This window comes from Gekko japonicus, unplaced genomic scaffold (assembly GCF_001447785.1).
Source record: "Gekko japonicus isolate JY-2015 unplaced genomic scaffold, Gekko_japonicus_V1.1 scaffold470, whole genome shotgun sequence".
Taxonomy (NCBI): domain Eukaryota; kingdom Metazoa; phylum Chordata; class Lepidosauria; order Squamata; family Gekkonidae; genus Gekko; species Gekko japonicus.
The window spans coordinates 139,409-163,930 of NW_015174856.1; the positions used below are offsets into that span (position 1 = coordinate 139,409).

At 41.3% G+C, this 24,522-nt stretch overlaps 1 protein-coding gene across 1 annotated transcript in view; it reads right to left on the reverse strand.

The window, feature by feature from the left end:
* Positions 1-24,522, reverse strand: part of PTPRG (protein tyrosine phosphatase, receptor type G) — a 355,564-nt gene that overhangs the window by 41,354 nt on the left and 289,688 nt on the right. Inside the window, exons 12-13 of the mRNA XM_015424628.1 lie at positions 20,871-20,962; positions 3,992-4,083 (exon numbers count right to left, since the gene is read on the reverse strand). Coding sequence (XP_015280114.1) covers positions 3,992-4,083; positions 20,871-20,962 — 184 coding nt within the window. The remainder of the gene's footprint in view (positions 1-3,991; positions 4,084-20,870; positions 20,963-24,522) is intronic.

The window sequence follows — 24,522 nt, forward strand, 5'->3', positions numbered from 1 at the left end:
AAGGGCACGAATAAGATTGAAAATGCTACATGATGTAAAAGAAAGAGGAGGGTTTGGAGTACCAAATTGGTTATTGTATTATAGAGCTGCAGCATTAGTATGGATTAAAGAATGGATTACTTTAAGAAGAGACTTTTAAAAATTGAGGGCCATGATTTACTGCTAGGATGGAATGCTTTTTTGTAGTATCAAAAAGCAGGCCCTCAAAAATATTTTAAGCAGCATTGGTTGAGAGCAGCATTATTAAAGGTTTGGGACCCTATACATAAACACTTTTATACTAAAAGATCAAGACTGATTATATCTTTAGAGGCATTTACCTTACCTAATGTATATGGGGGAGAAGAATCGTTAAGATACCAGGATATTTTGGATAAAAAAGAAAATCTGAAATTACCAGAACAATTATCCTGGTGGAAGAAAGCGCAACTGGAATCGATATATTTGAAGGATAAGAAACTAGGTTTTAATAATAAAATAACTGAACTGGAGGAAACTGTTTTAACAGCAGAAAACAAAGTGATAAATATATAAGATTTTATTGGACGATGTGATGGTTGATGAAATGGTGAAAAAAATATGATTAATGATTGTATGGGCCCAGAATATAGGCCATAATATTAATTTTGAAGACTGGGAGCAGATTTGGCGGAAAAATATAAAACTAACAAATGCTGTGTCATATAAAGAGAACAGGTATAAGATGTTTTATAGATGGTATATTACACCAGATAGATTAGCTAAACAAAATGTTAATTGCTCTGATAAATGTTGGAAATGTAAAAATAAGATTGGTTCTTTTTATCACGTGTGGTGGTTATGTGATGTTACAAAGAGGTACTGGAGATCATGAGATAATGGAAAAAATAATAAGAACTAATATCCCGTTTACTCCAGAGATACTGTTATTGAATATATTTCCGAAAGACTTTGATAAAACAGATAGGTATTTGATAGTTCATATGTTGACAGCTGCAAGGATAGTATATTCCAAATATTGGAAAATAATGGAAATACCAACGAAACAAGAGTATGTGAACAAGCTATTTGAAACAGCGGAAAATGACAAACTGACACTTGAGATGAGAGCCAGCACAGAACGGACTTTTAAAAAAACTTGGAAGAGATTCTATGATTGGTATAATGTAAACATAATTGATGGATAAATGTAGTAATTTAAGAATACAGAAAAGATAAGCTTAGTAAAATAGATAATGAATTTAGAAATTTAATAAGCAGAAGGAGTGAGAAATGTCTCTTGCTATATGTTATGTGTTGTTGGAGGTAGTTATGTGTTGTTTGTACGTATGTTTGTAGCGTATAATGAAAAATAATAATAAAAGTGTACCCTCGGGTACTTAAAAAACAACAACAAAGGACAAATTCATTGCAGATTTTTCAAAAAATTGTTGTTCAAAGTGTGGCAACTTCGTTGAGAGGCAACTAGGGATGTAACAAATATACAGAAACCCGAAGTGCCCCTTTGTCTGTCTTTCACAGTGGATTGATAATGATCATGGCCTATGCAAGTACTCTATTGGCTCACTCCAACTGATCACTGCAGAAATAGACTATTACTTCAGTATTATATAGTTATGTAAAATTACCATATTTCTGTTTAGTGGAGATAGCCAACTCCAGAAATCAAAACTAATAGGCAAAACAATAATTCATAGCTAACATGGAGTCACTGAGGGAGAACTGGCATTTTGAATGGCTATTTCAGTAATACATCCCCTCCATTATACAATGCAAACAGAAGCTGCCCATTAATGGCTGTGATTTTTTTTAAACACCGATGAAGCGAAGCCCACTTTGAGTCAGTGCAAGTTTACAGATGTGTAGCTGATTGTTTTGAATAATTAAATGGTGTCAAAACCAGCTGTGATGAATAGCGCCAGGGTCTCAATTCATAAATAATTGAGGAGACGGCACTGCATTTGATCATTCCCATCAACTTCTACTCTCTGGAGGATAAATGTTTGTCCTGAATACCATCAACATTGTTAAATGCCTCAATATCCCTGTTCAGTCATCCAGCCAACAGTCGATTTAACTAAATCACTTTTAACACCTTGCACAGCCGCTGTCCTCATGAATACAAAATGTTTACGTCTGCCAGAATGGGGTGTTCTGTTGTATTGTTTCTGAATTATCAGACAGTGCAAAGGCTGTGACGAAAAGGCAGCAAGAAGAAGCCTGAAAGGGCTGTACTGAAGATGACAGTTGCAGCCTCATCTTTATTACATTGAGAAACCGGGTGTTTGGAAAATAAACTCGTAATTTTGTGCCAATAAATTTGTAAATACAGCTGCCTTTTATGACTCAGTCATGGCACTTTTAATACTTGGGCACTAAAGTGTGTCAAGCCCCCAAACCGTATTTCTCTTCTCCCAGCAATGGTGGAGGTGGCCTAACAGCTGCATACTATTTTTGGCATAGAGGGTTGGAAGAGCCCTCCTTCCTGACATTATTTTCAAAGCCCGATTGTGAGCAGGCTGAAAGGAACTTGAGAAACAGAGCTGTTAATACTGGCCTTTGGAATAACTGTTTTTGTTAATTAGTGCCTGAGTCTTGCCACCATCATTAAGCATGACACAGTATTTATATAACCCACATGAGTCTGTAAACCCACCGAATACATGCAAATCAGTTGTGAGCACAGCTGTACAGCCTGAATCTTGTGGTTCGGCTGTAAATGTCTTTCTGGTTCCTCTCTTGGTCCCCCCCCTCCCAGTTTTTTTATCACATTATAGGCATCCTACTTATTCAATTAAATATTTTCCCCCTATTTGTTTATTTAATTTATTTCAAACATTTTTGCCCCATACTCACAACTAAATGGTTCATGAGACAGTTTAAAAAACAAAAACAAAAAACGGCTTGCTAATAGCTTTAAAAAATATGTACAGTGTTTTTTAACTGAAAGTTGCCTCAAGCAGAACTCTGAAGAGGCAGCATAGAAACACTCTCAGTCAGTCAATCAATCAATCAATCAAACACCATAAGCATTCAGTAAAACAACAGCATAATATCCATTCTAAATACACATTAGATAATAACAGAACGTCAAAAGAACAACAAAACAGATTAAACAACAATACATAGCAGCGGTAAGATTGACAGTAATTATACATCATTAAAAGCCTGGAAAAATAAAAATGTCTTCACCAGGCGCTTAAAACTCATAAAAGCAGGCACTCTTAAAATGCAAGGAAGCAATTCCAAGGACAAGGCCCCACAAAGAAGACAGTTCTGTCTCTAGTGGCCACTGAGCTCACACCTGAAGGTTTCGCAAGTCCCCTGAAGATAACTGTTATCGATTGGTTAGGCTAATATTGAGACAGTTCTTTAAAATATATATTTTATGTGCAGTGTCCAAGTAAGAAATCCTTTAACATGTCTGCAAAGAGATCTACATTTTGCAGTCTTCTGAACTTCCAAACACATTACTTAGTAAGATTTAGCAGGTGTGATCATGGCTCATAACCTTCGTGTGTGTGTGTGTGTGTGTGTGCACAGCATAAACCTTTTCAGTGCCTCTGCCATGATAGAACATGCTCACTGGTTTCTAGGTCATAATCCCCCCCATATCTTGAGAAACCCTTAAAAAGTGGGTAACCCACTCATGATAAATCCTTCTGCAATCACAATCTCTGTCCTCTTTGAGTGCCCACCATGCAACTAATAGAACACAACTCATCCAGCGTAGCACCTCTGCCTGTGTAACCTGTGTCTCCCCAATCCACATCTAATCCACATGGTAGGCCTGGGACAGCCTTCTCTTTTCCTCACTCAAGAGCTGCAGAGGCATAAGGACTCAAGCACCCTGTGTTGTTAGACTAGAAATCATCCAATCTCTTGTGCTAGAGTCTTCAAATCACAGGTTCATTCTCATGCAACTCACCCTTTGCTTATCCAAGGCAGCTTAGAACAAGGAAACATTTGACTGCAGTAGAAACTTTTATGAATGAGGCTTCTAAACACATACCTCGAAGTCTTCTGAGAATCCATGCTGGTTGTTGGCATATAGCTCACTGATATGCTTAACAAACTGTTTGACAGGAATGGCTTCCATGTCATCTGTAAAACAAAATACATTTTGATCTATAACTAACATTTTCTGTTAATAAGGACTGGTATGTTCCTATAAGAGTTGCAATATCTCCACCTACTACTAGTTAGCTAACTGTCAGAATATGAATGTGGTGTAGTGCATCTTCTCAACTGAATCTGGTCCCAGATTATGTCCATTCGCTTCACACATAGTAAAATGAATACTAAACAGATGTGAGCTATTACATCTGGTTTTGCCACATTCTTATTTTATTGATCTGACTGAACATATAATCTTATTTTATTGATATAATTTTATAGAAGCTCAGAAGAAAGAAATTCATGAACACAGAACAAACAAAGTAGATATGGATAGGCTAGCGTTTGACCTTTTATGAGTTGATTAGGGCTACTTTAGTCATGTTTGTCTTCACAGTGGTTGAAATATCTCAGAACATCTACATTTATTTATCTGGGTACATTTTATCCTGTCCTTATATATATATATATATATATAGTCAAGTCACAACTGACTTACGTTGACCCAATAGGTTTTTCAACGCAAGAGACCTTCAGAGGTGGTTTGCCATTGCCTGCCTCTGTGTAGCAACCCTGATATTCCTCGGAGGTCTCCCATCCAAATACTATAAAGGGCTAACCCTGATGAGATCTGATGAGATCAGGCTATCCTGGGCTGTCCAGGTCAGTTTCCAAAATTTACAGTATGTCAACAAAAGGGATGAACAAAGATCAAGGATAGAGCTACAAGGTCTAGCTAATTAAAGAATGAAGTCAAACCATCTTTTGGATAGGCACACCTTCTTTACCCCACATGCATTTCATAACTGCATCTCCTCTTTCTAAGTTCAGCTCTCTCTGTTCTTCCCTATCCCCATCTCGGTCTGTTTCTTCTTCAGTTCTCTCTTCTGCTACATCACAAATAAAAACACGATATGGCAGTTTCATTCCCTTCAAGTTCCCCATCCCATCTGGTTAAGGCGTCCAGCAGTGAAAGTGTTAATGCTGAGGCATAAAGCCACTTAACCTCACAATGGGATGAGTCCATCTCCATACCCACCTTTATCAAGCTGCCAGCAAACTCAGGGATACAGCATTGCGTAAGCTTCATTACTGGGTGCTGGTAAGCTCTTCATTTGAAAGAGTAAGGGATTGAGGGAAGAGAGTTCTCCCTCAGTACAGTGAACCGCTACATAATAATCAGACTCAACCTGGCAATATGTTTCATGATTCAAACTTATAAAACCAACTGAAAAAGGATGGGTTTTGATTTACAAAAAGCATACCTCAAGCAAAACAGAATGTGCTGTCATATAAATTTTGTAAAAAATTTTCTTCTATTGAGAAACCACTGATTAAGATAATTTGAGGTGCTGTGATTCAACTGTTTTGGTATTCTCCACACAGCTACTTTATATAGTTTGCAAACATCAGGAGCACTCTATTGTGGAAAAAATGAATATTCAACCAGAAAGAGAACTAAATTCCAATAAGCAGTCATTATTTGAATATTCCATCTACTTTGATGGTGTTTGATCTTCTCAGCCCATACATGCTAAAGAGCTCCTCAAATAAAATATGCTAACATATAAGGAAAGGGCTCCTAGTAGGTGCCTCTTATCTCTTGCCTGCTGCTAAGCTTCTTTTCCAATTCAAGACAAATGTGCTTCAGAGACCATAACTCTTTTAGTCTTCTGAAGAGATTAATGAAATCCTATAAAGGCTAATTAGGAAACCTAACAGTTGCTCAATGCATATTCCCATTTGTGAGATTAGCTTTTTTCCTGTCTAAAATCAGACTGGTATTCATTAGTGTCATGATAAAACACTCTTCCTACTAGGCCTAACGTTAAATAAAACGAGAAGAGATTTTGCATTAGCGGTCCTTTGTAACACAATATATATTGATATTTTCCTACCCTATTGAAAAGACTCAAAATGTAAGGTATCCTATGTCAAGTCAGAAGGGGATAAAATATATTAAAACATGAAAAACCCACCCTAGTTTAAAATCAAATTGGAAGTGCTTACTAATGCGTTAAAATCCAGTTGACATGCTAATTTACAGACAGAAAAAAACTTTGATTTTAGTTCTTGCTTTTGGAAATCTTGGAGCAAACTGTGTTAAAGTAAGTGGTCTTCTGAAAGTGCAAAAGGTGGCAGGAAGGGCAGGATAAAAACGTGCCAATAAAAAAGCTAATTGGAGGGGGCAATACTGTACCATCTTATTCTCTTCTACGCATCGAGAAAGCTTTGAGAACTTTGCATGGTAGCCTAGTGGAAGCCTAGTGGAAGCCTTGAAATTAGCGGCACAGGGTTTGAACTTCAGAAGAAAAGGATCTATGCTTTCCAAACTGCTGGAGCAGAGGAGCTGTTGTGAGACTATCTGAAGAGATACAGCTACTAAAGTCAGGAGGTTGGGGGAGCTAAGAAGGAAGAAAAACGTGGAAGGAGAGAGAGAGAACACATCCTCAAAGATGTCATGGGTGACTGGGTAAGACCTTCTAGGGTTCAGAAGATAGAGTTAGGGTCAGCTGCAAGGTGCCGCAAGAACATGTCAGTAGATATGGCATTTTGGCAGTGTGAGTTAACTGCATTTGTAGTCCTGCTATAGGCACTACGTCAGACTGTTGCCGGACATGCGTTTCAAAGCCACACCATTACAGGAGATGCTTCTCGAAAGACTAAACCACATGTTATCTCTAGAGGTTAACAACAAAAGGCAGCTGGGCTGGGTTGCGGATGGAGGAGAGGAATTTGAACAGATGCTACACTGCTGAGTAGGGTGTATGTACTGCACAACATTTCTCCAACAGAAATCTCCTTGATCTACTGTTACCTGCATTAATTTTTTTCTAAATGCAAGGAGACTGCAGAATGATAGTGGGGTTGTTTTCAGCTACCATGACTAAGAACAATTTGAGCGGGGAGGTAGTCGAGGGAAGCACAATTTCTATTGAGAAAACAGTATACAGAAGGAAGAATTAAATATCCTTCAAATCCAGCCCTGCTGCACTAATCCAGATCTCATAAACATGCTTTTTAATATTAAAAAAAATGTTGGCCCATGTCATTTAACCATTAGGACGTGCCATCCTATATTCACACTAGAGTAAAGTCTCACTGAACTCAGATGGAACTTACTTCCAAGTAAGAATGCATAGGACAGAAGTCTACATCCATCACATTAAGGATCTGCCCCCTGTATTGAGAAGAAGGATGTAATCAAAATATTGTGTTTGGACATGCCTGGAATGGTTTGTTTTTCCATCTTATCACTGCTCTTTGTTAGTCGTTAAGTCAATCAAAAAGATGGGTTGTTATCTAATTTGTAAATATCGAGTTATTTATGTAAAATAATAGTAGAGGAGCTGACTTTAATGCTACTAAAGTCTCAGAGCATTTCCGTTGAATTCATATCTGCACAAATCATAGATGCAGGAACTCAGCAGATGCTCTCCCCAGAGCTTTAACTATATGCTGAATGCCCTTTAAGATGAGGGCACCCTACTGAAGGCAGTGACCTTAGAATTACAGATATAAATTATAATTAATGAGCGACATGCACAAGGCATGCTGTTTCTTGCTGATTTTCAAATGATTCTACCAGCAAATGCACACCAACAGCTATTTTGTAAAATACAACCACTCTCGAAAAAGGTAAAAAGTCAGATTTTGACAAAGGATAGTAAATGTTCATATTCAATGAATATCCAATGTTTCACTAACTCATAGGCAGTTGTCAATAGCACCACTCTGGAAACAAAGCTGTTTTTCACATTGGAATATGACCTTTTTTGTACAAAAAGGCTTTATGGCCTATCTCATCGTTTTGTTTTAAGAAAATGACACATTTTATGGTGAAATCAGGAGCTGCGGTGGCTCAAGTGGTTAAGACGCTGAACTGCAGGCTGTGGAAGGTCAGTAGTTCAGCAGTTCGAGACCTGGGTTGCCGCATGACGGAGTGAGCTCCCGTCTCTAGTTCCAGCTCCTGCCAACCTAGCAGTTCGAAAGCAAGAAATTGCAAGTAGATAAACAGGTACCACTTCGGTGGGAAGATAACAGCGTTCCGTGCGCCTTGGTGTTTAGTCATGCCGGCCATATGACCATGGAAATGTCTTCGGACAGCACTGGCTCTTCGGCTTTGAAACGGAGATGAGCACCGCAACCCTAGAGTCGGACTCGACTGGCTTTCGAGCAAGGGAACCTTTACCTTTACCTTTTTATGGTGAAATCACGTCTAAAAAATTCTGAAATACTGGGAATCTAATATTTCTTTCCCAATTTCTCATTAGCAGCCTCAGGGTGCGTTCAGATGGGCAGCTAATCTCGCCATTATTTTTAAATCTGTCCTCATACGACCAGAATCCCCTGGGGGAATCGCCTTACCACGCGCTGCTTCTGCTGTGGATTGTCTAGACCACGTCCACTGAAGGAGGCACGCACGGTGGGGGGTTTTAATTAAAAAAACTTTTTGCGCATGCGCATAGGTGTGATATCCATGCATGCACAGAATCAAGATTTTTTAAAAATGGCGCCTGTTCAGGATGGTCTGACGTCAGACCATCCCAAATAAGAACCATTTTTTAATTGCACGCTGGAATGATCAGATGGGGGCAAGTCCACGATTGGCCCATCGGAACCGAAAACTCCAGATTTTAACTAGTACCTTTTTAGTATGGCTCGGAAACGCAGCAAAATGGGATACTTATGGAAGACGGACGTTTCCCAGATGCTGATGTCTGGACATTATATTTAAATCCATGAGGCACTCATGCCTCGTGCAGAACTAAAGCGCCATCTGAACGCACCCTCAGAAAAGCAGGATTTGTTAAGTACAGCAAAGTTAATTTAATTTAAAAATCCAGAACTCTTCTTATACGGTTTCATTAAATCATTCCCCTTCTCTCTCTCTTTCCTTGTCTATTTGTCTAACTTTCCCGTAAATACTTTTGTCGTTAGTCAAGATTAATCGCTAGTATCGTACAGAGGGCCTAAGCTGTTTTATGTGACTATAATATAAATGTTAGCTGGATTTGTATGTAAGTAATTGCAATAGCTGGATATATCTGATTTTTAAAAAAGATTTTTTTTTGAAAGGGTAAAGGCCAAGAAGACATTTGAAATTCTCTGATGGTCCTGGGTGGGATAGTCATAACCAATGGGAAGAAGCGCCTACTTGGAGGCAGTCAGGGTCATTAATCTTTTGACAACTCCTAGAATGCCCTAGAGGGGCTTCTCTCTCAGTCTTCCAGTTTCAGCCCTGTCTGGAGTATAGACAGGTTGGTCACTGACTGTGCTCATTAAAGAGCACAGTGACTCCTTTCTCCACACCCTTTTTTTGTTTCTAATCACACACCCCTACCTAATCACACTCCCCTACCTGCTGCCACAGGAGCTGGGGCTCTTGGGTGATCCTACTCCCCCACACCAACGTTCTCTCCCTGGGAGGGGAGGAACGCCATGGGGACTCCATACTTCGGCCAGTAGCTTCCCCTTTTACTCTCTCCAAGGCAGCAAAGGAGTATGAGGTGGTTGCAGCAGAGGCACCCATTCATCCAGACCAGGCACAAATACACTTGTTCCACTTAGACTTGGGTCAGGTGGACAGGGTTTGGGGCCTCAATATTCCCAACTGCATCACCTTGTGTTCCTGGAAGCCTGCAGCAGAGCTGTCCAGATTGTGTAACCAGGGACTGTGGCTTGGTGGGTTTGCAAGAGATTACCTAAATGTTCCTCTCCTTTGAGACAAGTCAAGAAGAAAGTGGAAAGATAGCATCGAGTGCTGGTCTGTCTTGATGTGCAGCATAGTATGTGTTTTTTGGGGGGAGGGCCTTTTCCCTTCCAGTTTAGCCCCTTCCCCTCTCCTCCCATGGTACAAGACTGCCAGTTCACTAGCCAGGAAAATCTAGGGGACTTTGCCAGCATAGTTCCTTTTAAGCTGCACTAGGGGGTGCTGGCGCACAAAATGGTAATAGACAGCATAGGGATTACTGCTTTCAGCCCACAAGGCATTTTTTCCTTCATTGGAAACAATGGAGGATGGGGGCACCTCCTTCTGGAGCCCACAGAATTGGACCCCCTGGTCCAATCTTTTTGAAATTAGCTTTTTTTTTTAAGGAGATGCACCAGCAGCTATGCTGCAAATTTAGTGCCTCTACCTCAAAAACCAACCCCCCCCAGAGCCCCAGATACCCCCAGAATGGTTCTTCAATATAACCTATGGGGCCCATTGACTATAATGGTCCCCATAGGCTACAATGGAGCAGAGAAAAAAAAATTTGCACACCCCTATTATGTTTTTCAGTATGATTTCTAAGCTGCCTTGAGTCACAGGGAAAAGTGGGATGTAAATATTTGAATAAATAAGTAGTTTGGACAGGTTGATAACATTTAAGCAACTTCCTGTTAGGTTAGGCAGGGTTCTGACAGTGATTGTTCCTCCTCTGTTATACTTGACCTGTAATGCTGGTTGTCATATTTCACTAAACAAACCCAAAGTAGACTGCAAGAGTAATCCCCTCCCCCCCAAGAGCTGGTATGTTTTCTCAGGCTCAGCACAGGGTGACGGTCTGAGGCCAGATCCACCAATATAGTGGACTGTGGCGGGTAGACCTATTCTCTGGAGACCAGGTCTATCAATATAGTGGAATCCCAAAGTAAGAGTTACAACTCCTGTAGGTATGGGTAGAAAGTATAGCCTCTCACTGATCCAGATTCCGATGTCTTGGAACAGTCCAACCCTTTCTCATCTAACAAGGAGGGACAGCTGTCCAAGGAAGAGGAGCCTCTTGTGAAAACCTTGCTGTCTCACCTTTTTGCATAGGAGGTTTTCCCAAAATTGTTTCCCAAGGAGATCCCATGCAGCAAGAAGGAGCCAGAGGAATTAGACCTGGCTAGACCCACTGGGTAGGCTAGAGCCTTCCCTCACAGCAGAACTTCTTGAACAAGAAATTCATCAAGACAGAATGGGAATCTCCCACTAAACCTAAAACTAGTCAGTCACCAGATTATTTCTAATCTCTATGCTCTGATTATGGAAGAGGCCAACCTTTTCAGTTCCCTAGTAGTTCATGTTCCAGTGGCAGAGCTGACTTCCAACACTGTCATTTCTGCTGAGTCAAATGGTTTTCCCAGGGATCCATGCATCAAAAGGATAGACCTAGCAATGCACAAGAAGTTTGAGGCTTTCTCTGCAGCTCTTTGGGCTTCCACTAGGGTTGCCAAATTCACTTACCCCTCGGAGCGGGGGAGCCTTGGCGGTGTCCGGGAGTTCGTTTAGGGCGCGCGTGCGTGCGCCGGTAGGACGTCACCGGAAGTGACGTGCGACGTTGCTGAAGTTGGGGGCGTGGCCAAGCTCGTCGGGGGGAAAACCATATGGTTTTCCCCCCAACGTCAGCAATTTGGCGGTGACGCAGCTTCGGGGGCGGGGTTCCCCCCAGGCCCCGATTCCGCCGGGGTGGAAATTGGGGCTCCGAAGTGGGGGATTCCCCACCCCCCGGGCCCATTTGGCAACCCTAGCTTCCACACTGGGCTCCCTGTTTACCACAGCAATCTATCTCTGTGCCTCAGATCTTTGTCACCAGCAAGTACATTCCCAAAGGGCTGAGAGATGACTTAAGGAAAATTGCCCTGACAGCAGCTATGATGGCCCCCTTTCAGTCTCCCAACACTTGCATGAACTTTCCCGCCAAAATTCTTGGGTTCCCTGCTGTGACTAAACAGCCCTTGGTAGCATGTGAATAATAGAGGTTTTTGAGAGAATTTCTGTCCCACCCTGTCCCACAGAATATAATTCAGCTTTTAGCCCAGCCCAAGAAACTTGTTGTGGAAAAGCAGGAGCCCTCTTTTGAAATGGCACTGGAGATGGTTTAACAGTAAAACAAAAGAACAATCAAGGTGGGTGCACTAGGCAGGAACTGAATAGGCGAGTCAAGGATTATTCACCAGGCAGGAACTGAATAGGCGAGTCAAGGATTGGGACTGCTGAGGTAAAAGTTGTTGATAATACAGAACTCACTTTTTTTGAGCAGGCAAAATGATGTTATTAAAGCTTATTTTCAGGTATTCTTAGTTGTATGAGGTGTTTTACTTTGTATTTTAATGATATCAACAATGTTTCATCAGAGAGTTTCCTATGGCAGTTCAGGTTTTCTGGAGTTGGTCACTGACTTTGCGACCTAATTCACTCTTTGGTTAAATTACAGTTTATTCCTATTTCCTGAGTTGTTTCAAACCGTTTTCCCTTACAATAGAGCTGAACCCTGGGCAGGTATTAATCTTCTGATCAGATCAATTAACCTTGTTCCTTTTTGGCTTGAAAGGGAGTTCTCACACACTACCCCAGTCACTCTTGCCAAATCTCTCTCCCAGTTCTGCTCCCAGTATAAAGCAGACTTCAGCTTATGTTTATAGTGAATTCTTCCTCAGGTTAGGAATACTACAGTTAAGGCAAGGAGCTTTTAGTTTCACTATACAGATGAACCTGTCAGACTTATCTTGTCAGATACACTGACTCCAAAACTGTCAGAAACCAATGGACTGCCTTCAGAATGGTTCCAAGTTTAAACTGTAATCTCCAGACAGACAACTCCCCTCAGTACTCAGATGATCATATATTTTCATCCACTGGTGCTGGCCAATCAGAGAAGAGGAGCAGCCTGTCACTCAAGCTCTCCCTTCCAGGGAAAAGTTAACTCTTTATCTCCTGGGTCTCTGATTTAGCTGCACTATGAAACCTGCTTTTAAAGTGCTGTCCATCATGCCTTTCTCAGTGCCATCCAACTGTTAGCGAGGGCAATGGCCTCTAACATCATGGAGTGCCATAATACCTGGCTTTGTAGCTGGGAAGTGGACCCACATCCCAGCCATAGGTAGCAAGTGTCCCATTCACAGGGTCAACCTTTTTGGAGATGCCATAGACAATACCTGGTGGAGGACAAGGATAAAAAGAAGGCATTGCTGAGCCACAGGAGGGAGGATGAGACAAAAAAGAGGTTTCTTTTTGGACTAGAGACCCAAGGCTAATTTGAGGTCCTTCAGAGGTAAGGGAAAATAGCACCAATCTAAGCGCTCTACGAGCTGTAGCAAGTCCTCTCAGCTCAGGCAAGGAGGAAAGAAAACTCAGCCTGAAACCAAACCCCTCGTGGCTTCTCAGGACACTAGAGGTTGCCTGTTAAGCTCTGCAAATCTGGCAACAATCAATTCACAACCAGAGAGATTTAGATACCATCTCCAAGGGTTATTTGCTGGAGCTCAAGTACTTGCCTCCAAACAAATTTCGTGCAAGTCCCCAGGTATTGCTGTTTGGCCAAGCATCATCTCCTCCTTCAAACTGGGGCAACAGAACTGGTTGTTAATCTGGTATCTTTTTTGGCCCTGAGCTGGCCTAGTTACAGCCTCCATCTTAGAACAAAATGGATTTCATACTCTGGCTCAGTGTAATTTGCCATCAGAAATTGTAAGTTTTGTTGTGACTGCAATTATATAGCACCAAGTGATTTGTTGTGCATTCCATAAGGAACATCTAACCGCACGTAGCTGTAAACACAAGAAAAGCACCTCTTATTATTGAGAGAAACCTTCTGATAAGGGGGCAACTTGCCCAAATTTGTCTAAAGCTTGTCCAAAAGGATTTTTACAACAGAAAACCTTCCTACAAGAGAACCCCAATGCTGTTTGACCCTAACTGATATGGGGTGAAGAAATGCTGGATTTTAAAATCTTATTTTGTGGGATTATTTCAATGGCTTTGAGAAAATATTTGGATTCAGCAAGAGAAGCCCAAAACCTGGTGTGTCAACTGGGATGTTAACTTTTCCAACTAAGATAAGATAAGCAGCCACTAAGATACCATGAGAACCAGGTCACATAGGACTCCATTCTACACATAAGGGGGAATAGACACCTCCCTCCCTGACTGTTTACCTGAATAATCATGTTACTTAAGGGTACTTTCCCTTGAATCTTTGCCCTAAAATTGTCACTGGAAAGTACCAGAAGGTACTGCTGATTGCTGACCAAGCATGAAGACTGACACACACCTGACTAACTCTGATGAACAAGAAAACCAAGACGAACAAGAAGACCAGAAGTTGGACCAACATGTTGTTTTGGGATACTGGGAAGATGTTATGGGCATGGGGTTTTGCAGTCCCCTGAGTGCCAAAGTAAACAATACATAAAGGACAATTAAATATTCACACTTCTTTCTCCACCCCACAGGCATGGGAACCATCCTGGTAATATCCCTGCGCAAGCAAAAGGTATAAAGACTTCAGCTGAGGATGATGGGCTTTTTGCATCTTGGGATATAGTTGCCTGTCAGTTCAGCCCTGCTACCTTCAGAGGCCTATTTCTGGGACTTGGGCTCCCTAGGGTCCATTTTCTTGTTAGTTGAGTGATTTCCCCCAAAAATTTTAAATTTGGAGTTTGAGGGTTGAGAGGCTCATAAGCCTGTGAGAGTCCTGCCTGTTCAACCTTCCTGGATCCTTCAATAGGTAGCTATGAAACTGCATCAGCTACTAATCTTACTAATGGTTTTTTATCCATGCCCTTTTCATATGTATTCCTGTATCATGCATCTGATTCAGTTTGCAAATTGCTTTTGTAGTGTATTGTGTGCCTTACAATAAACCATTTAATTAATATCAGTAAAACTTTGGCATCTGCATCTTCCTACTAACAACTGCATAACCACTGGGGTGATAGGATCCCATAGGAACAGAGGCCTTCTGCTTAAGACGACTGAATTAAAACTGGTCCCAGAGGACATTAGAGGTCTACTCCATCTTATTTCTGATACCCAGGAAAATGGAGATGTGAGGACAATTCTTGACCTGGAAAGGCTGAACAGACAGATTGTTTAAAAAGTTAAGAATAGAGACTTCCAAGTCAGTTGTGGCTGCAATCTACAAAGGGGACTTCTTAGCTTCGGTGGACATGGTGGAAGTATACCTGAACATCCCATTCCTTTAGGCCTACTAGAGATTGCTTTATTTTCCTTACATGGGGGTTCCCTTTTCAGTACTGGACTCTCCCCTCTGGGTTGAAGTTGCCCTCTCCCCAGTCTTCGCCAAAGTGGTTGTCTGCCTGGTGGCTCTTTTGTAGACACAGGGAGTGTCAGAGTTTTAGTATCTGGATGATATTCTACTCAGGTCCCCCTCCTTTCACCAGGGGCTACTAGATGTGGAACAGGCTATAGTCTGCCTTCACTCCCATGGGTTTATAAACAGGAAGAAAAGCTGCTTCATCCTTGCCTCCATACTGAGGAGCCCTCTCTCACAGAAAGAAGCAGAGCAAAAGGAACGGAGAAGACATGTGGGTGATTATTAATCATATTTTATTTCATTCAGGACTTAATCTAATACTTCTCCATACCAATAGCTAATATGAAGATAGATGATAATTACAAATATTATGTGTACCAAATGAAATCTGAATTTATAAATTACACATACAGATCCACCTTTGAATTAGAAATGAAAGATACACTCAACTCACCCCCTTTTAAGTCTCCAAGCAAGAAATCTGCCCACTTATATGCATCAGTAAAAATGTTAGATATTAAAAGACATGGGATGCATATTTACCTCCTTCTTAGTACTGGATATGAGGACATACAGTGATCAAGAAAATATCAATGCATTGTTTTCAGACTTAAGAAATTCATGGAAACTTCAGCTGCCTTCCTGAGAGATTCAGCATAGTATTTTTCTAGAGCTCAAGATAGGGAAGGAGGCAAGCCAACACCGAATGGAAGAAGATCAATGCTGTGAAATGTTCTGAATATGGGTCCTATCTCCAGAGATACTCAACCTTTTGGGCCAGCCACCCTGACAATCACTCTTCAAAGCCAGCCATGAGCTCGAAAGCCTTCATGCAGGAATAGAACAGAGCATCTCCTTATAAGGATTTGTTGGGTAATTCCTTTAAGTACATCTGGTTGCCTTTTCCCACTTTCGGGGGGGGGGGATTACATTAGCTTGAGCATCCAAGAAGTCCCCCTCCTCCCTTTTGTAATGTTGGTAAAAGTGTGTGTGTGTCTGATCTCTCTTTTTTTTAATTCTGTGGAACTATCTAAAATTATGGTCTAAAAGGCAAAATATCACTAATGAAATGATAATAAGTATGGGAAAACGGTTTTGTACTGTGGGAGGGACAGCATGGCTAGCAATGTTTAATAAAACTGCCATCCACACACACACAGTTGCTCTCACCCTAAGGGCATGATCCCAGATGAGACCTGTGCTTTCGGATTTATATTAGCGTGTAATAGCTGAAGGGAGGATGGAGCTAATGATTCTGTCTTTGTCCTGGGTTTCTCTAGATTGCACTATAGAGATAATTATGAATTGTAATGAGGTGTCTGGGTTGCAGGACAGAATTTGCATAGACAAGTGCATGCCGATAGGTTATTACAGTTTCATGCTCCGTATTGAAGTGAATTTCTTCAGTGAAAAGTGAGGCACCTCAGTTATGACAGAATTTTGCAGTCTGTGGACTAGCATAATTCTGCTATACCATTCACCAGTGCCATATCTTTGGGAACTGCCTAAAAGGCTGTCAAAGGAGGTGTGACTATGTATATGGCTGAAAGAGAGAATGAAATTAGATCCATTTTGCTCAATGAAATAGATGTGCAGCTCCACAGGGACATAGCCAACTATCCGTTTAAATTACTGTCTGGTGTATGAGCGGCAAATAAGGTCACTCTAAGGAGCAGGCATTTGTTAAAATGTCATTTAAACTTTACTTTTAGAATTGATACAGCATGAAGATTTTCTCACACTCTCTGGCTGCTACTATTGAGAAAAAGAAGTTTAGAAGAAGTATCATTTTATCAAATATCTGAGAGAATCAAAAGGAAAAGTTTTCCATTTAACCTTTTAAAAGACATTCCAGCAAAATAACCGTATAGGAGCTATAGCTGACAGGCAGGTGTGAAACATCACTCAGCAGATTGCTTGGGGGAAAATGGGATTTGAAGCCTTTTCTGGTCTGCTGGAAGCACAGAAAGGGCATCATGATGAAGTTAAGGCCACTCTAACAGACCAAGAAAAGATGTTTTTGTTTCATTGTACAAAGAAGAGAGAGCCACAGAGACATTTCTGAGTGGCCAACTTCATGGTGGAATATCATCATGAGAAACATTAAATTTAAATCCCATTGTATTTACACGTAGCTACAACTACAATTTCCATTTTTGGTCACTGCTTTATAAAAGAGCAAACAAAGAAGTTCCTTTACTGCCACAGAACATGGTTTATTTATCAGTAAAAAGAAACTTAATACTTGCTGTTCTACAGATATGCTGGGAAGCATATCCTGTTTGTCAATTATATTTGTAATCTGTTAACAGAAAAGTCCTGTCCCCCCCTGAAATTTTTGAGGTTATGATGCCAGTACAAATCTTCTAACAAATACCTGTACAGAGCACAATATGATGAAAACTGTACTGAGACTTCTACAAATTAAAAAAAAAAAATCCCTGGTGTGAACACATTAAGAATGTTAATTCACATTTAAGGTAACTAACCCACTGACCCATACTTCCTTTTCAGAAATTCACCATCTTGTCCCAAATTTGAATCAACTGATATTGAAAAGATGTATCCTCTGTATGTGTGTATACATAAAATTATGTATTTCCCACTCAATGAAATGAATACCATTTTTTCACCTAGTTACATACTTTCTTCCTTTGCACACTGATTGAGCCTATGCATGGATACACAGAAGTAAGTCATACTGAATTCAATGCAACATACTACCCTGGAAGTGTCCCTAGATTTGCAGCTTTAACCTGATTTATCAGCCTCAATACATATTTCTTACATTTTATTTCAGCAAAGGTAAGCCAAAATAATAAACACCTTGGTGCATCCCCTTCAATTCTTTATCACTGTATACCACCTAACCTTTTTTACATTAAATTAATTTGCATGGACAAACTACAAAGTTCAGCTGCTCAACTAAAACAACATTAGTCTGATAGAACATTTCCATTAAATGCATTAGCAAGTAAAACCCTATCCCTTCAGCTGCATTAGAAACACTGATTTTCGCCAAGGTGCCTTGGGGCATGTAGGTGTTCAAATTTTGGTACAGGGACAGAAACACTGATTACACTAGCTTACAGTACTCAGTCAAACATGGAATTACACAGGGCTTTTTTTGTAGAAAAAGCCCAGCAGGAACTCATTAGCATAATAGGCCACACCCAACAGCAGAAACTCATTAGCATATTAGGCCACGGCCCTGACAGCACAGCTCATTAGCATATCAGGCCACACACCCATGTTACCAGAAGTGTGGTAATCCAGCCACGCCCACCTTTTGCTTCTTATTCTGTTGACCTTGTTTGTGGTCAAAACCCAGGGCTTTTTTTGTAGCATGTTAGGCCACACACCCCTAATGTAGCCAATTCTAACACATTTCTGCTGTTGGGTGTGGCCTATTATGCTAATGAGTTCCTGCTGGGCGTGGCCAACTTGGGAGCCAGCCTGTGCGTTCCTGCCCAAAAATGGCCCTGGAATTACATGTTCCATGTAGCAATGTGTCTGACATCATCCCTAATGGTTGAAAATTCTGTTTCTGGGACTCAGGATAATTGACTTGAGTTGGAATACACAGATGACTTGAGTTGTTTCCTTGTAATAAAAATTATACTAAGAAGTAACTAGAAGGGAGTGATGTCCAAGATAGTGAGAATACTTTTTCATTTAGAAAGAAGGGATCATTTATGTGTTCTGCAAAATGTGGTGGTAAAGGCCTTCCGGGACTTTACCACTTCAGGCAATAGGTGGGTATGGTACTTTAAAAACTATTGTTTCTCACTAATAATTCTCTGGACGCAGAAAACTAGCACATCAGATAAAAGACTATGCTAGAACCTCTCTCTCGAATGTTTCACCTTCCTACATACATACACTTTTGTACATGGGGAAGCAAACCTCTGTCATGCTGTGTACCATTACAACCTTATTTTCTGGGATCCCTGAAACTACAAAAGTAAAGCCCTGCTAGATGAGACCAAGGTCTATATAGTTCTGCAGAGATCAACCAGATGTTCTTGGGAAGCTCATGAGTGAGGCAATAGTCTTCCCACACTGTTGTCCCTTAGTGGTTCCACTTAGTCACTGTGCCAAGTAGCTGTTGATAGACCTATATTTCATTTAATTGTGTAATCCCCTTTGAAAAACATTGAAAGTAGTGGTCCTCACTACATCTTGTGGCAATGAATTCTAAAAGTGGGTTACAAATTGAGTAATTCATTACTTCCTGTTGTCTGACCTGATATTTGCTGGGTTGCAAACTCTGAGTTGGGAAACTCCTATAAATTTGGTGGTGGACTTTGGGAGGGGGAGAATATCATAGTGTCCAAAACAGCCATTTTCTCCATAGGAACTGATCTCATAGTCTGGAGATCAGTTGTAATTCTGGGCAACATCCAGGCTGCACCTGGTGGGTGACAAGCCTACTGGGTAACCCAAGATTCTTGTACGGCAAAGGAAGAAATGGTTTCTCTGCTCAATTTCTTTGCACCATGTATAGTTTTATAAACCTGCATGATCTTCCCTTCTACTTAACCATCCTTAAAAAAAAAGTAAACGCCACCAAACGATTTGGCCTTTCCTTATACGTAAGGTTATCCTTTTGGTTATCCTTTTCTGAATCTTGGTTAATCCTTTTTTTATTCCTTTTGTTTATTCTTTTATCTTACAGAACAGATTTGCATTCATGTTTCTCAGGTGCACTCTTGAACATTCCATTCCTCATGTAGAGTCATGGCATAGGTAATATACAGAACTGCTGGCATTCTATGGGTGAGGCAATCAACATGGTTACCTAATTTTACTACTACATGATGAGAGAACCGGGAATTCCATTCCTTTTAAGTTCTTAAATAGAACATACCATTTTTGTACAAAGGGCTTCTACGTGGTACATGTGTTTATACCATCTATTATCAATGGAAAAATAACACATTGCTGAGTTATGTGTGATTCTAAAATGATGCTTTACTGCCAATGTGGCAGCATATGTGAAGAAAGCTGTGCAACAATCCCATAAAGCAGCAATTCAGAAACCAGGTAATACTCTGACTCTAATACAATTCTCTCTTTAAAAACTGAAAAGAGATTAGGAATGGACAAATTTATGAAGAACACCATTCTCATCTTGTAATCATTGAGATATTGGTAAATTATTCTGATGGCTGTAAAGTCATGATCTGCCCAACCAGAATGATATATTAGGAGGAAGTTAAATGAAAATAATGAAGGCCATGAAGATTCCACATTTCTTAAACCCTTTTCTGTTACTGTTTCAAGGAACAAGCAGGCATAGAGTAGTAGAAGCTACCACTGCAGACCTTGCATTTCCACCTTTACATTACTACTTTACCTCCCAAAAATGTAGTTGTGTAGGCCAGTTTGAACTGCAATGAACAAGAGGGATGGGGTAAGCTATTCATGACACAGTGGTTGAGCTGGAGAAGGTAGGGCACAGAAGATATGTGTGTGGGGGTCCCCTTCATAATACCATCAGAGTTATTTACATCTCACCCCCCCAAAAAAAACCCCTCAATGTGTTAAGCCTACACATTAATGAATTGCTACAGAAAAATTACTGGAAATCACAGTGTAGAACACAGTAATTGTGGGAGCCAGCTAATTTTAATGACCCAGAACACACAGTACATTCTAGGATTTGCCACAAAGATCAGATTGTGGCTTCAGGCTGAATAAACCAGAGCACGAATAAAGTAAATCATAAGTTCAGGCCTGGCTTACCTGGGATGGGGATAATGGGAATGTTTTCGTTTGGCACCACGCGAGGTGAACTGCTGTCCTCCACATAAAAATGAGCTGTCTGAAAACATTTTCTGTAAATGAAAGAGAAAGATTATCAGTAGTTACAGCCTAGCAGAATAAAGGTTTTTTGTGCATACATGCTAGGCATTTTAAAAGGCAGAGTCTCTCTCTCTCTCTCTCTCCCCCACACACTCTATAAAGTTGTATTTCTTATTTTATTTTGTAATACCAGTGACTTTATTGGACACTGAGCAGTGATTTTACTTGTCACCATAATCAAACATTTCATTGAACAGCACCCTCTTTTTCTACCAATTATTAAGTTTACAAATATGAAGCACAGGAAATTTAGCAGCTGAAATCTTGCGGCTCTCTCACATTCGCTTAAAAACACAAACAAACTTTGAGTGGCACTTACTTCAATCACTCCCAAACAGCCCTTCTCGAAAGAGAAACGTGATGCAAACAACAACAAAACTACTGGCAACGTTCCTCTTGGGTAGAACCTTACTCCTTAATGCCAGGTATGCAAGAGGCGGCAGCCAACAGCTGCTCACATGCTGCTTCCTTAGGGAAGTTACAAGCTCAACACAAAAGGAACTTGGCTCCATTAAGCTCCTTGCAGCCATGCGATCCCCCTTCCCAGACTCCTCCTGCAAAACAGCGAGAATCCCAGATACTGCTGAGCAAAAGCCTTGAGTAGATGTCAGTTCGTGCCCCCCCCCCATGACCCTAGAAAGAAGTCAAATGCAGGACACTCAGGCAACCAGCAGCCACGTTTAAGGACTTCCAATGCTTCCCTAACCATCTTTTTTTTTTTACCTGTACTTAATGCAAAGCAAAGAGCACAAGCTGGTCATCACAGAGAAGGCACTGAGGAGAAGAGCATCCAAAGATCCAGTGAGCCTCTGCATGGTGATGCTAAGCGAGGCAGGGTTTTCCAACAGCCGCGTCACTGCTCATTGCTGCCTTAATGAGCTGCTTGAGGCTGGAATTGAATATTTAATGAGACTTGCTCGGCATGAGCAGCTATTGTGACAAGAGAAGGGGCTGCTCTCAGCTGTCAGGAGCTCTTAACAATAGCCCGGACGAAGCGGCTAGATCCCGCTCCCTGCCTCACTTCACAAACTGTTCCTCAACACCTGGGCAGAGCCTTTAACACCGCCCCAATTAGCCTCCCCAACAGAACAAGCGGCTGCCTCCGCTTGTCCAGGGCTGCAGCTTTTCTGCCATGCAGTACAGTTTTCTGGAATGATGGCCAAGTAGAAAAGCCCACTCCATCCTGTCAGCTTTGCTGACATGGTCAGAGCAATTTGTACTTCCATTGTTTCCAGCAGAGATACACAGCAGAGGGCTAATATACATACATACATACTCATTCTCTCTCTCTCTCTTGCACACACACACACACACACACACACACACACACACACACAGGCAGTGCAATGTGCTGTTCTTCTCAAAGGCTAAATGACTCTCTTACAAGGAGCTGAGAAAATGAAGGCCTTATCCACCTCTGGATCCTATTCTTCTGAGAACTTTCAGGCCCACTCCAAAGTTCAAGAACCACTGAACTATGGTAACTAAACAAGAGAGCAGTCATTATAGGAAATTTCACTACTAGGAAATTCTGGAATAAGGTATGGGGCAACAAGGAGTTCAGGAAGGTATATTCATGGTATATCCTATTTTATTCCTGCAGCAGCTTTATGAGGTTGGTTCAACTAGCCGGCCCAGAGTTCCCTGTATGCGTATGAATTTGAACCTGAGTCTCTCAGTCCAGGTCTGATACCCCTCCCCCCCTCGCCCCACATAAGCTTTCAGAAGTACCATAAAAGGGATACTGGGCAACCTCAGCTCTGGTGCACTTATGGCATTTTATAAGTAATAAAAACAGCAAGGCAGCTAAATTCACATAACCTCGAAACAATATGCAGCTATCTAATTTCACAGCACGGTTCGACTCAAAGCAGACTTCTGGTTTCCAGACAGGCTGTCTTTTCATAACTGTACAGGGGTTAGCAGAGAGTGTATTTTGCTGGGAATGCTCTGTGGCAAACTGATGCATGGGAATCCAAGGTGTGTGACATATGCTGCCCACACACATTCCCACAAAAAGAATGACTTTGTCTCTTCCCTGAATGGCTCTTCCCTCTCTTCTTCTTAAGCAAAGAGGGACTTTGTTTCTACTTGGGCTGCCTTTATTTTGGCCTCCGAAAACTCTAGGGGCACCGAGGGGAATAAATCAATCACAGTAAGGGAAGGGTTATGAATATGAAATAGGCAGAATATGTGTGAGGACACAATGCATTCAGTTTTTTCTCCTTGGAGTGAAACATTCATAGAATCCCAGGAGGATCGCTTTGGTTATTATCATAATTTTCTGAAAACACATCTACTTTAATACTCTTAGAAGAAGGTAAAAAATAATTCTCCAACACAATTCGCATCCTTGGAATGGTCTGAATAGCTCTTTATATTGAGCAACAACAAGGCTAGTCTATAACAAAACAAGCATTTCATATTTATATTGAGCAAAATATACACCAGCATAATTAAGAAAAGGTGACAAAGGTTAATAAATCCACGGGGCTCGCCTGCTTGTGATTCACCTCAACACCACAAACTGTTTCCTCCAAGACCAGGAGGTATCAACATTTTGCAGCCCAATGCCTCTTAAATGCCGAAATCCCCTCCTCCTACTTACAAACAGTTTATCATCTAGCTGACATTAGGCTTCTGATATTATTTATTAGAACAACGAGACCCAAGCTGAATATATATATACCAGGTGCTGCATTAGTGCCATCAAGCGGCTGCTTAAAAGTGAAGCCTCATCTGCATTCAGATAAGAATAACCCAGGGAATCTTCAAGCTTACACACACACACACACACACACACACCAGGAGTCGAAACTGGAGTTTGTAGTGATGTTCAAATTGGGCAAAAGGACAAACTGTACTTTGTTCTCTTGACTACAGACCAGGAACCCACTTTCTACATGGGAGGAGAGAGTAGAGGGAAGGGAGGGCCTGCCCGAGTCCAAGGACTTCTTGGTTCACCCAGATTGGAGTCCAGTAGCACCTGAGAGACCAACATTTTCAGAGTATGTGTTTTTGAGAGTTAAAGCTCCCTTTGGCTCTCAAAAGCTCATACCCTGAAAATCTTATTGGTCTTAAAGGAGCTACTGGACTCCAATCTAGCTGTTCTGCAGACTAATACGGCCAGGGGTCATTTCCTGCAGGAGCGCACAGAAGCTCCGGCAGTAAAGAGCCCAGGGGGGCGGGCACATGCAACAAGCCCCACCCCCTGCTCCCAGCAGCCCTCAGTCAGAGCAAGAAACAGCCAGATAAGTTGCAGAGCTCCCCCCCAGCCCCCCAGTCCAAAACAGTCCAGTGGCACCTTTAAGACCAAGTTTTATTCAGGTGCAAGCTCTCCCTCCTCTGCGAGGACAGATCTGCACATTCTCTCCCCCCCCCCAATAGCTAGGAATACAAAACAGTTCAGTGCAGCCTGAGCGGTGGATGTTGCCTTCTGACACACGTCCGGTGATGTCAGGGGGTGTGGGATATGCAAATAAGTTATGCTAATAAGTTATGCTAATGAGCTCCTGCACCTCTTTTTCTACAA